At 37.2% G+C, this 13,215-nt stretch overlaps 1 protein-coding gene across 1 annotated transcript; it reads left to right on the top strand.

Moving 5' to 3' along the window:
• The first annotated feature begins 962 nt into the window (after positions 1 to 962).
• Positions 963 to 11,475, top strand: LOC135480941 (uncharacterized). The gene is made up of 8 exons (XM_064760873.1): positions 963 to 1,128; positions 3,562 to 3,770; positions 4,830 to 5,008; positions 5,822 to 5,896; positions 6,281 to 6,494; positions 6,903 to 7,878; positions 9,346 to 9,510; positions 11,353 to 11,475. The coding sequence occupies exons 1-8, from the start codon at positions 982 to 984 to the stop codon at positions 11,473 to 11,475; spliced, it is 2,088 nt and encodes a 695-aa protein (XP_064616943.1). The 5' UTR covers positions 963 to 981.
• Positions 11,476 to 13,215: the final 1,740 nt, after the last annotated feature.

The following is a 13,215-nucleotide window of genomic DNA, read 5'->3' as shown; positions in this document are numbered from 1 at the left end:
TGTCATGGTGCCATAATACTTTGGTGGCAGTAGGACAAGAAGGCAAATCATATGTACACACATCTAGTGACTTCTCGTTGCCATATTACTGAAAAAATGTACATAGTACATAATCAAGTATACATAGGGCCACATATTTGTATTTTGTACACTAATTATTGTACCTGTGTAATTATAGTTTGGCTGTCATTATAGTTTTGTGTATTCCTTGAGCTCGCATATAATACAGAATGTCTACTACATTCCTTCCAATTACTAACACGTGTTTCTTTTTCTGAATGGTAAGATATACTGAACAATGCTTTAAATTATTAAACTTATTGAATTAAATTATCAGACATTACTTCCACATTTGTACAATTAATAACGTATATAATACTTGGTAATTACTAGAAAAATGTTTTACTTTTATCGTCTATATATATAGGCTATTTCAAAATCGCTACAGCTCCATAGCAGCTTAAGAACTGCATAGGCTATGTAACCTCTTCATGAATGGATAATTTATTTATTTACTTATTTGGCCTGCATTTTGGGCAGAGCCCGGCGGAAACCCATCCGCAGGTTGCTGCAAGACCGTCCCACGCACGGCCTTATGAATGGAAAAATGCATTTATTAACTTCTTCCTTCTAAACCAATATTTGGACATTTACAGTAATTCTTTGCATAAATAGCCATTGTGCATGATTTTGAACTGAACTTGGCTTTTTTCCCATTTAATTGCCCTTATTCCCCAATTCCCTCGCTCTTTGACCTTTATGGTATATTGCATTGCCTTCCAAGAGACCATCTCTTGCACGATGCATGTGACGAACATTTTGGGCATGTCCCATACTGTATATGATAGGGTGCTAGCCTAGACGAGACCGCCCACTGTTTAAGCCAATCAAATGACGTCTTGCAGAATGATTGGTTGTCAACGTAAACTGTCATGGCGGAGTCATGCTCTCGGGGAAAAAAATCTCTTGTTAAGTATATGTATGTGGTACAGCTGTGAATTTGACAAAGATAAACGGCTGACAGTTTTCATAGTGATGTGGGGAGGCTTCAGTGATGTTGACAGCCAGGGGAGCGATGGTTGGGATTCAGGAGGAGATGAACTGGATCATAAATCTGAGGCGTCCAAGGTAACGGAAATTACGCATCCGATAATTTGGGACAGCCAGCTTTACTTGGCCTACTCGTAAGAATTGTAGGCCTCGTATGGTATATTCTTCTACTAGTGGCTCAGCGTATTGTTATGTGCTCTAGTTTCAAGAAATAAATAGGTAAAATAAGAATATTATGTCATTATTCCGGCATGTGTTCCATCTAGATGAACTGTAAGCTCCCTGGGGGTTCTTTTCATCGCTTCCCGATGGCCACTGGAGGATGCCAGTGGTGCCACTGCTGTCACCAAGTCAGACGTCCGTGAAGCCCTTGGCGTGCATTGTAGAGTCTTAACTCACACGACTTCCAAAACATTCGGACGTCACACTGTGTCCGGTGGCTGTTTAGATTGACGAATGGAAAGCACCCATGTTTATATCTGAGCTATGTTTAGAAACATAGCCCAATATGCAAACATTGACTTACCCTGCACTCCTCCAATCTCATTGCGCTGTCCTCAATATACTGGTGTCGTCCACTGTAGGATGTGGTTATCCACGCCCATGATGTTCATGTGGCTGTAGGGATAGGCTGTAGCTTTTCTGGCTGTTAGTTTATGTAGAATTAATAAGATACCATACATATACCATAAATCCTCATTTTCACAAAACATGAAGTATGGTACAATAATAATGCGCTTAGACAAAACCACATCACACTCACAAGGTAATATCCCATATTCACGAGGCAATAGCCAACAGTCTTGTGCTAATGTCCAACAGTCATGTGTGTTGCTCTCTGATATGTGCTTATTTGCAAATGTAACAACTGGGTGTTGCCTTGCTCTACTATAGATGTAGAAATTCAACTGATTAGGATACATTGCTTTTTTGGTATAATAAAAAATATTTTGCATGCTGAGGGATGGGATATCAGGAATTGTCAGCTCTTGACAAGTGATGTTGAACTTGTACTTACACACTGCAAACTACATAGGATCCATGGGTGGCACTAATTTGCCTATTCAGCAGTAAACAGAGGCACTTGTGTTCTGTTACAAATTTGAATGTTACAAATTTATTAGTTGAACTGTTAAAACACTTTTTTCTGGTTTTCTTGTTTGTTTGTTTTTGGGTTTTTTGTTTTCTTGATTTCATTTGAGCAAACAGCTATATAATTATCCCTTTTAGAGCTACCTTCCCTTATCGTCACATGTAAGCTTGTATATATACTTTTGAACTGAATGTTTTGAACAAGGGTCCATAATCGAAGAATTCAAAATTTTTTTGTTCATTTTATTTAAAGAAAGACAACTCTAGATGAAATGTATATGCATCCATAGAGTATCCCAAAGCATAACTTATTTTATTTTTGTGACGTTGCACAACAAAGATATCACAGTTCACAGGAAGCCAAGTTGTATGCATTGAGATAATTTAATGAGTCGCCATCAGCTTTAACCAATCAGGCGCTAGCTATTTCTATAACCAGAGGATGCAACTGTTTTCACTTATGTCACCTGAACCCAGTTTTGTCTTTTACTGAAATGTATGTTGGGTATAAGTAACGTGACATCATGTTTCCGGTTGCTCTAACAAGGTGTATCCCACAAGCTTGTAAGAAGTCTTTATCAGAAGTTGATTTATTATTACCAATCAGGTTGTGAAAAAAAGCCTGTGACCGTTTAGGTCCATTTCCACCACTCTTCCTTTGTAACTCAGGTTAATCATTACATTATTTGTTGTCTTTTCTTTTAAAGATCTACTCCAGTTTCAAGACCTGAATGTTTTAAAAGCAGGGTTAAGTGATGAGGATCGAGATAGTCTGAGTTGCTTTCCTAAATTGGTAAAAAATTACATTGTATTAAAACCGCTGTCGTTAATTTTGGAGGATAATATGAAAACAAAAATTTTCTGTCACTTCTAATTTTGCCTGGTGTGACCTAATGCAAGAACACTTGACGTCACCCATTGCTGAAGTCACAAATGAAGTTGTACTTTCAAACGTGCATGAGGTCATTCCAGCATAACTGCCTTACTCAACTTCATGTCAGCTTAATTCTTCATCATGTAAGGCATATAATCCAGAACATTTTACGGAAACTGAAGAAAAAATTTTGTTTTCAAGGACTCTTCACTTATAGGGCTTAAGTAATGTTAGTCATCGTAAATCTTTTTGAACTGTGGTTAATGCGCTTAAATAAAGCAACATAACATCATAGGGTATCCTTCATATAATCATAGGGTATCCTTTATATCATAGGGTATCCTTCATATCATAGGGTATCCTTCATATCATCATAGGGTATCCTTCATATCATCATAGGATATCCTTCATATCATCATACGGTATCCTTCATATCATCATACGGTATCCTTCATATCATTTTAATATTTCCACCCTGTTTCTCTTGGGACTAAACCGGCACTTTAATTGTTATGCTCTGTAGAATTTTCCTGAATGTTTTACAGGATTGGCTTTGGCGAACATCAAACTCTCTACAAAGGCTGGAGCAAGTGAAACCTTCTGTCTACAACATTACCCTTCTGAAAGATGCCAACAGCCTGAAAGGAGGTTTAGGAAAATACAAGTCAGGGGTCAGACAAGAAAGATCAGGGCAAGAACCAGAAGATATACCAGGACATGGGCACAAGACACTGAAAACCAATAAGACAGCTTGGTAAGGCAACATAATTGTCAAATCCTTTGTGCCATTCCTTATTCAATTTTTCTGTATGTATTGTATTTGGCCCAAAATGTTTTCTGAGCGTTAACTCATTTTGCCTAATTTTCAGAGTTCTATTTATCATAGAGAGATGTTTTGAGGTACTGTAAATCTTCAACCTTTTTGACCCATAAAGAGTTTTTTTCAGAGTAATTTATGCATACAGTTATGATGAAATAATGCTAACATGTTCTGGGAATGTTTGAAAATATTGGTCGCAGAGCCGGTTAAAGAGGTCGAAGGATCAGGGTAGCCCTGATGATATTTTCAGCATCAGAAGTAATTATTTTTTTGGAGAAGTATTTCGGGCCAATATTATGTGGTACATTTATATGTAATGAGCCTTGGCTTTAACCAAGTATGTACATGTACATGTGAACGCAATGACTGAGTTTAGCTTTGTCTTAAGCCAGACATGAATTTTTAATCAAGCCTGTTAATTTTTCAACGAGTCTTGAGATTAACGTGCATGGCTAACTGAAGACTTTTCATCTTAGCAATTCAAGTCTTGGCACCTGACCAAATTCAATAATGTAAGAGTCGGTGCATGGGCATGTCACACTAGACTTGTACCAGCGCATTTATGGGTATGGATGTTTAGACTGCATGACTTCTTTCCTTCTTGATCTCACCAGTAAGAAAATGGTATTGTAAGATCAATCTCCTCCTGTACCAACATTAAGAAAAGACAGACACATGTAGTGTTGTTGAAACTGGAACGAGTCTGTTGTGAGTATATCAGAAGGCTAAATATGATTTTTCTCGGGAAGAAGTTACTTAAAAGATATTGATTTTGAAAAGCAGAATGATTTATCCAGCAGCTGCAAAAGTGAATAATTTCAAGCAACTTCCTTAAAATCTTTCCAATAATGCTATGCAAGAGAGATAAAATTTTGTTTCTTAGTTGAATTGGTGTTTTTCTAAAAATTCAAACCTTGGAATCACTTTACTGATATCAGTGATATGGATTGGGCCAGCCTGAAACGACAGAATTTTGTATGTATCTGTTTTTAGGGGCAGCTCAAGCTGTCTTGTGGACTTGGTCAAGCAAGAAGGAAACATCAGGCAAAGGCCGGCGAGTTCTAAGTTGGCCTCTACTGGCCGGCCACCTAGTGGTAAACTATGTCGTCCTCACAGTGCCCACGCGGGAGGTCAGAGCTCCCAGAGACAAAAACCTCTCTTGGGCATGGCTAGTAAGTGAAAGCCACCTTTTCTTTTTCATTGGTACATGTATGCCTGATCTAACATGGAACAGGGAAGTACCAAATTTAAACTTTTGTACTCCCAAGTAAAAATTGTCCTTTAAGTTGTATCATGTGACTTGTCAGATATATTAGGCAATTTTGCTGGCAAATGGGCCGAGAATGTTATGGTTAGACTGCATTGATGACAAATTTGTTCTTTGTTATTCCCTCAATAAAGTTTTGTAAGAGAATCCTTGTTGATCCTATTAAGATTCTCATTAAAGTCAAAAACTATAATAAAATGTGGGAGTGGATTAGTACCCTTCATGTTGATGGCTGTGGTTTCCTTCACTCATAAAATTGTCATTGTAAAGGGGAAAATAAACACCAGTGAAATACCCAAATGAAATTCACAATATGCTATGATAGGTTTTGTATTAATGTCCTTGTTCACATTTCTGACATGATTATTATAGGACATACTGTACGACCTTAATTCCTCAACCTTGTTGCATATGGAAGAGCAACTTTCAGTGCAGTTTATACACCTTTCTTATTTGATTTTGGAGACAAAACTACATTGGTTGTATTGGCCAATTTCAGGGCTTCACAAAAAGTATAGTTTCAGCAGTCTACATAGACCAATGCCCTCAGAATATGCTTAAATAAACGTAGTGGAAACATGTGAAATGGCTGAAGAAATACAATAGTATGATCGTCATCCTGTAGTGGAATCACATGCCAGATCATTTGTCACAGTTCTGTGAGTTAATTATGTGATTCTGTGTGGCTGCGTTGTATGGCACATTTTCTGTGTTACAGTTGTAGGCAACCAGTGTCATTCCAGTGCGCAACCCCCTTATCTAGAGCCTCATCGACACTCTCCATCAGCTGGAGGTAACTGTCCAAATGAGCATAGTAGGCTAATATTGTAATTACTTATGTGTGAGCTATTTTGATGCTTCTTATCTTATGTTTATCTTATACACCATGGTATCAACTTAATGGATGGAACAAAATCAGTTGTACAGGTCAGGAAATTCTAGATAATAAAGCTGAGGCCTTCCATAGTTAGCAGAATTCAAGCATGCGATTTCATTGGTCAAGAGCACCCAGGGCTATTGGACTTATGAGACGGATTTCAATTAACACTATAGTTTGAGCTTGCCCATGCATGAATAAAAAAGAAGAAAAGAAAAAAAGAATGAATGTTATTCTGCCATGGATTTTTTATGAGATGCGAAACTAAGAAATATTTACATTTTTGTCATGCTTTTAAAGCCAACTCCAGGAAATCTTTGCGATCCACATCCACTGTGCCTGCTCCACCTACCAGACCAAGGAAAGATAACCCAGAGGATGACTCACTCCTAGATGTCTCAAGTGATTACCTAAGTGACACACCAGAGTTGTCTGCTCCTGTTCTAGAGAAGCTTCATTTCAGTCTGCCCAGTACAGATGAGGCAGATGATTATGCAGAAATGTCAACTGAGAGGTAATAAACAGTATCAGTCTTGGATTTTCTTACAGTGTTGGAAAAAAAAAATGCAGCTTTTGAAATTTGCTTATGCAGGACATGAAACATGCTAGCACACATTCAGCTTGAGAGTTCATTGTGTGCAATCTAAGTATATATCATTTCTTAGGTGTATAAATCCTGAATTACTAATGCTGTAATAGAAGAGTTGTTGTGATTGTGGGTTGCATTGAATTCTGACTGTTTGTAAAGAGCTTTCACTGTGCAGAGCATTCCTGGCCTGATTTGATGAGATTTGTGAAAAATGAATTTAGCAAAATTATAGACATGCTCAAAGTAGCAGATTAACTTGTAAAGATTTCAAGACTTTACTGATAATATATAATGGAATTGTACTTTCATATTGTGTGGTTTATTTATTTCTAGTCTGCTAGCAAAAGCAAGGAACAGACACAGAGGTAATCCTGTAGAGCTGAATCAGTCTGCAGAAGATCTTGGTGGGCATTGTTGTCCTCCCAGCCCTACAGACACTGAGCATCTGAATTCATTGACAGATGGTGCAAACCTAAGTTATGTCTCAGCAGATAAAATAAACACTCACGTTTCTCAGAGAATTTGTTTGAATATTGATTTAACATCAGTTGGGGATGAAACGGATTATGACACTGAAACACACAGAAAGAATGCAATGAAAAACTCTAAAGTTGATGAAAATGCAGTTTATGCATTGAAACCCAGCTTTGTAAACTTGAAAGAGAAACCTGTTTTAAATTTGAATTCTACACTAGAGTATGGAGAATTTTCCTTAAGAGGACCGGGTGGAGAAGAAACATCATCATATGTTGGTTTCAGACATGGACGGCATAAAGATGATGACATTGAAACAATGATGTCTGCATTGTCTGTAAGAGAAGGTCAAGGCCATGGCCAAGGTCAGAGGGATGCAAGGTCAGGAGTAGACAACCAATCAAAGCAGAGAAATGTTTGCTCTGCTGTCCTGTCCGAAAAGGGCACAGTATCTGGAAATAGAACTGACCAATCAGACCAAGGTGCTCATCAGGGATCTGGCCAGTCAAGTCAAGGAATAGTTTCTGAACCATGTGACATAGATGGACACAACAGCAGCAAATCAAAATATCAGGGAACAGTTTATTCTTCCTTACCAGAGAAGAACTATTATGAGATGGTGAGGTCAGAAAGTGGGTCACGTTTACAACGGGATAGATGCAAGGTACCAGCTTCTGAAAATGACAAAGAGGATGGGAGTGTTCTCCAGCAAATAAAGGTTGTAGGTGTAAGAACAGAGTTACCTGAAAAACACCCCTGTGATGTTGGGAGGTCACATGACCTGAGAGAAACCAGACAAATACGTTTACATTCTGCGGGAAATAATCTGCTCAGGGTAAGTTGTCGTGGTTGTGTTACATTTATGCCTGAGCGAATATCTAATTGGAAAGACCTAGAAAAGTTTACAAATACGAAGGTATACCTCGAAAAACAGAGTGATTAAACACCACATTTGTGGCATTTCCGCCATACCACGGCAAGATCCTTCAAGAATCCATATGCAGTCTCAATCAGTTGACTCCTGGGCTCTGCCCTGTTTCTTCTCACCGTAATGCTGGTCACCGTCATATAAGTGAAATATACTTGAGTGCGGCATAAAAAACCAATCAACTAAATAAATAAAAGAATAAATAAATAAATCTCAAATTGTTGTAGTCTCTACTTCTTCAACCGCCTCTGCAACTAATATTTTGAAACATTCTGAGAGAACTATGGGGTGTAGAGAAATAATTTGCACAATTTCATTTAAGGCTTGGATCGTTAATGACACAAACAAATCATTTTAGCGTCATTTTCAAAGTAATTATATGCATACATTCTACTGAAAAAAGTGCTTTAGTGGTTGAAAATGTTGAAGAATTACAGTATGTGGAAAAGTCTTAGTACCCAATACGGGACTAGTTTAATTGGTTATTGTGGAAGTGTTGTAAAGCACATTTGTTTCACTTGGTGATTATTACAAATGAAATGTTAATTTTTCAGCATGGCATTAAAAACAATCAAATAAATGAATAAAATAGAAAATAAAAAAGAAATCATGGTGACATTTAATAATGTAATGTCTACTTATGCAGACAAAAAAGCTGGGGGCCTCCGTGGCTCAGTCGGTTAAAGCGCTAGCGCAGCGTAATGACCCAGGAGTCTCTCACCAATGCGGTCGCTGTGAGTTCAAGTCCAGCTCATGCTGGCTTCCTCTCCGGTCGTACGTGAGTAGGTCTATCAGCAACCTGCGAATGGTCGTGGGTTTCCCCCGGGCTCTGCCCGTTTTCCACCCACCATAATGCTGGCCGCCGTCGTATAAGTGAAATATTCTTGAGTACGGCGTAAAACACCAATCAAAAAAAAAAAAAAAAAAATAAAAATCGAAAAAGCTGTTCCAACATTTTGAATGAAAACAATTTTGTCCTTGATACCTAAATTCATCCAAAAGTCCACCATAGAATTCAAAGCTTTTCATTTTTAATATTCAGTCACTTAAAAAAGCTAAAAAAAAGAAAAAAAAGAAAAAAAAAGATAATTAGATAGTTTTAGACATAATTTTCAGAGGTCTTTCAATTTACATTTGTTACCATGGTAACTGTATTTGACCAAAAATTTTGTACTTCACAAAGATGTTTTTTTTGCCTGATGCTGCATGTTTTGTTGATCTTAGGAAGGCGTTTTCTCTTTTTTTTAAACATAACTTGCAACACCAAATATAATATTTTGTTATCTTTATTTGCCTCTGAAAATGCTCTTCTCAGACAAATTTTTTACAGTAGTTATGTTTGAACTTTTCTTTCACAATCATTTTATTTTACAGAGGCCCAGAACATCATCCGCCTCAGTGAACAAACCCCTGCGAAGGGCGTTTCCCTTGAAGGCAGGGGTCAGTCCTCCAAGGCGCGTCACATCAGATGAGTTTGCACTGTCATTGGAGGATGTTGAAGGTATAAAAGCACCTCAAAAACTCCAAATTATTTATGTTGTAAATTTCACAGAGAAAACTACATTTTCTAATTTTCTTTGGCTCAAATGACACATGTTGCCAAATAGCCTCACCTAAAAGATATCAAAATATCATCAGGGGTTGACCACCATTTTCTCAAAATATATCCTCTTAGATCTAGTAGCTTTTAAATATTTTAACTATATAATTCTGTATAACCAAGTAAGTGGTACCTGTATTTTGTAACAATTACTTGTCATAGTTTTTATATACCACATTTCTTTCACATAATTCTTATTTAACATAACACATCCTGGTCAGTCACACTGTTTCTGCGGAGTACTTTTTTAGGTACAGCATCATTAATGTGTTTTTATACCTACATGTAAAGGCGGTGCAGACCACTGTGCAGATGATGGTGTAGTGCATAGCCCTGAGTTTGAGACACCTGTCCTGCCCCCCTCTCAACCAGTTACAGCCTCATGCAACAAGCACCCACGCCCACAGGTAGGCAGATCATCTGGTTTAGATTTTTACAGGTTAATATTGTGTAAAATAAAGTTTATGTAACAAGGTAGAATGAACTGGCTATCTTTAAATAGGCAAATGGGAGTTTCCCTTTGGTCTAGTGGTAGAAATGCAACTGCAGGCTAAAGTCCCAGAGGTCGTTGGTTCAAACCCCAACAGCACAAGTTAACAGGACTTGAATGTGACTAACTGGCAATTGTTCTTATAGGCCAAAAACGTGATGATGTCATGTGCAACCAACCCCTTTATACCACACATCTGGGGGCTTGTAGTTAATGAGGCTGAATTAGACCCAGTGTTAACTTCAGACCATACTGAAGTGTGGTTTACTTTGTATTAGGATAAAACAGGTATTAAAACAAGATTAAAACATGACTTAAATATTTATTTATTTTATTTATTTGTCTGGGGTTTTACGCCATACTGAAGAATATTTCACGAATACAGTGGCAAGCAACGTTATGGTGGGACAAATCCGAGCAGAACCTGGGGTAAATCCAAGGCAAGACTTAAAATAAAAATGACACCGTACCAAATGTATTTATCATAAACACAGTATTATCACACAATGTTTAAAATGTTTTTTTTATTTTTTGTACAACTGAGATAACGCTGTTCAAAAGAAGCAAAATCTGGCACATTGAGACAGTCGAAAGTTGATGGTTTTAACCAGTAAGGAGCCAGTTGTTTCTGCAGTAGAGGCAGTAGTTGTTTTCGTGTTTTGCATTTTAACAGTGTGTTCGTGGGGTACTATTTACGTGACATCATTGTTTCCGGTTGCTCTAACATAGCGCAGCTTATGGCAGCGTAATATTTTCACATTAAAACTTGATTTATACTTTAGTACACATCAGAAAAAATACCTGTGACTGTTTAGGCCTGTTTCCACCCCTCTTCCGAAATAACTCAGGTTATGTTATTTGTTGTCTGTTTTAACTTTTAATACACTTTTCAGCTTGCTTTTATAATGTCACAGGATGCATCCTAACACAGGGTGATATGGTGTCTCTCATTGGCCACATGATTTAGATCTATGCAATAGTCTTCAGATGTGCCTGAGAACAAGATATCTATCTCATCAGATTACAGTTTTCTGTGAAATTTATTTCCCAGTTCACTCCCGTTGAAGAATTTGACAATTGAAAGCTTTGCCAAAATGAAAATGTCATTCATAATCCAGGATTGTAGAATTATGATACCTTGAAATGTTTCAAATTCAAAAATGTCACATACAGGAAAGTAGTATTCATATTTTAACTATACAAAAAAATGTTGAGAATTTTTTTCAGTGGTTTACAAACACTTCATACGGTTTAACTGTGGCCATGAACAGTTTATTCCCTTTCATTTTAGATTGTGCAGAAGAATCAGGTCCACCCAACTGAGGTTTCCAAGACAACGGGCAAACCACAGCAGAGATTGGTTCAAGATAACACTGGTTCAGCAGCAACATCACAAACTACACCATTTTGGTAAGTTCAAGAAAAACAGCAGCATCACAGAATACACCGTTTTAGCAAGTTCAGGAAAAAACAACAGCATCACAGAATACACAATTTTGATAACTTCAGGAAAAACAGCAACATCACAAATTATTTTGGTAAGATCAATGAAAAACAGCAGCATCACAGAATACACCATTTTGGTCAGTTTAAGAGAAAACAGGGGCATCACAGAATACACCATTTTGGTAAGTTCAAGAAAAAACAGCAGCATCACAGAATACACCATTTTGGTAAGTTCAAGAAAAAAACAGCAGCATCACAGAATACACCCATTTTGGTGAGTTCAGGAAAAAACAGCAACATCACAAAATACATTATTTTGGTAAGTTCAAGAAAAATGGCAGCATCACAGAAAACACCATTTTGGTAAATTCCAGAAAAACAGCAACATCACAGAATGCACCATTTTGGTAAGTCTTGATGTTTTTTTTTTTCAGAAGTCCTCGTTAAGTATAAGGAATAGGATGTGTTAAATTTTTATGGAGGTCTATGGGTTGTCACAGAAAATTAACCATGGGTTATCTCTCTATAACTGTAAATTTCTGTATTGCCTCATTATGGTCACTAGAGTTACACCCCCTGAAAGTTTCCGTGGCCGGAGTTACAAACTATATTTGGAAGTTTGTTTTTGACGTAGAATAAATGATGATTACTTATGTATTGTTTATGAACTGAATATCAACTACAGCTAGGTGTGGCATTTTCTCTATTGTTTTTAGATTATTGATACTTGAGATTAAAGGATATTTTAAGAAATTAATTGAGAATACAGTACCTACAGCAGTCAGCCAGTAATTTGATTCCGAAAAGATAAAAACCCTTATTATTTTTTTATTTATTTATTTATTCATTTATTTATTGTGGTTTCCAATTCAATAAAAATTACAGCAGGCTGTGCAAATTTTCAAACCTTGTAGATATTATATTTAAACATTTTTTTGCACATTAACGCATCATGGTTATTCATACATTGTGTGTTCAGTAGTATTTATTTATTTATTTGATTTGTGTTTTAAGCGATACGCCAAGAATATTTCATTTATACAATGGGGCCCCTCTGTATGGTGGGAGGAAACCTGGCAATTGCCTGGGGAACCCACGATGATCTGCAAATTGCTGACAGGCCTTCCCATGTAGGACCTTGACCTGACAGCGACCGGATTGGCGAGAGGTTTCTGGGTCATTGCGCGGAGTCCCCTTGTTCTATAGTAGCATTGTATCAACCTAAACATTTTATAAACTTTATTTGTAAATCTGTTGTTTTTTTTTCTTCAGTGGAGGAATGCCTACTAAGTCGGATTTGAAAAACCTGATGAAGAAGGCATCAGCTTCAGTGTCACAAAACAGTGGTGAGTGAATTCAAGCCGAGATCAATTTTTTAAAGTTTTCAGCGTCATTTTCATGCCATTTTGTAGAACTGCGAATCATGATGCATATTTTGAATAACAAAATGGATTTTGTAACTATACATTGTACGCAGAGTTTTCAATTAGTGGTTAACACTTGATGAACGACTTATCCAGAGTACGACTAAAACGTGGGATCAGATTATAAGATTAGCATTCAGCTCTGTCAGGGCATTAAATATATCACACGTTCACAAAGTTGTTGAAGGGTGAAATATATGGATCGTACTGGACCTTGATATCCTTGAATATCTTGGAATTTGATGTAACCAATCCAGGCTTTGAGTGAGTAAGTGAGTGAGAGC

Source organism: Liolophura sinensis, chromosome 13 (genome assembly GCF_032854445.1).
Source record: "Liolophura sinensis isolate JHLJ2023 chromosome 13, CUHK_Ljap_v2, whole genome shotgun sequence".
Lineage (NCBI taxonomy): Eukaryota > Metazoa > Mollusca > Polyplacophora > Chitonida > Chitonidae > Liolophura > Liolophura sinensis.
This window is presented reverse-complemented; position numbering and strand designations above follow the sequence as displayed.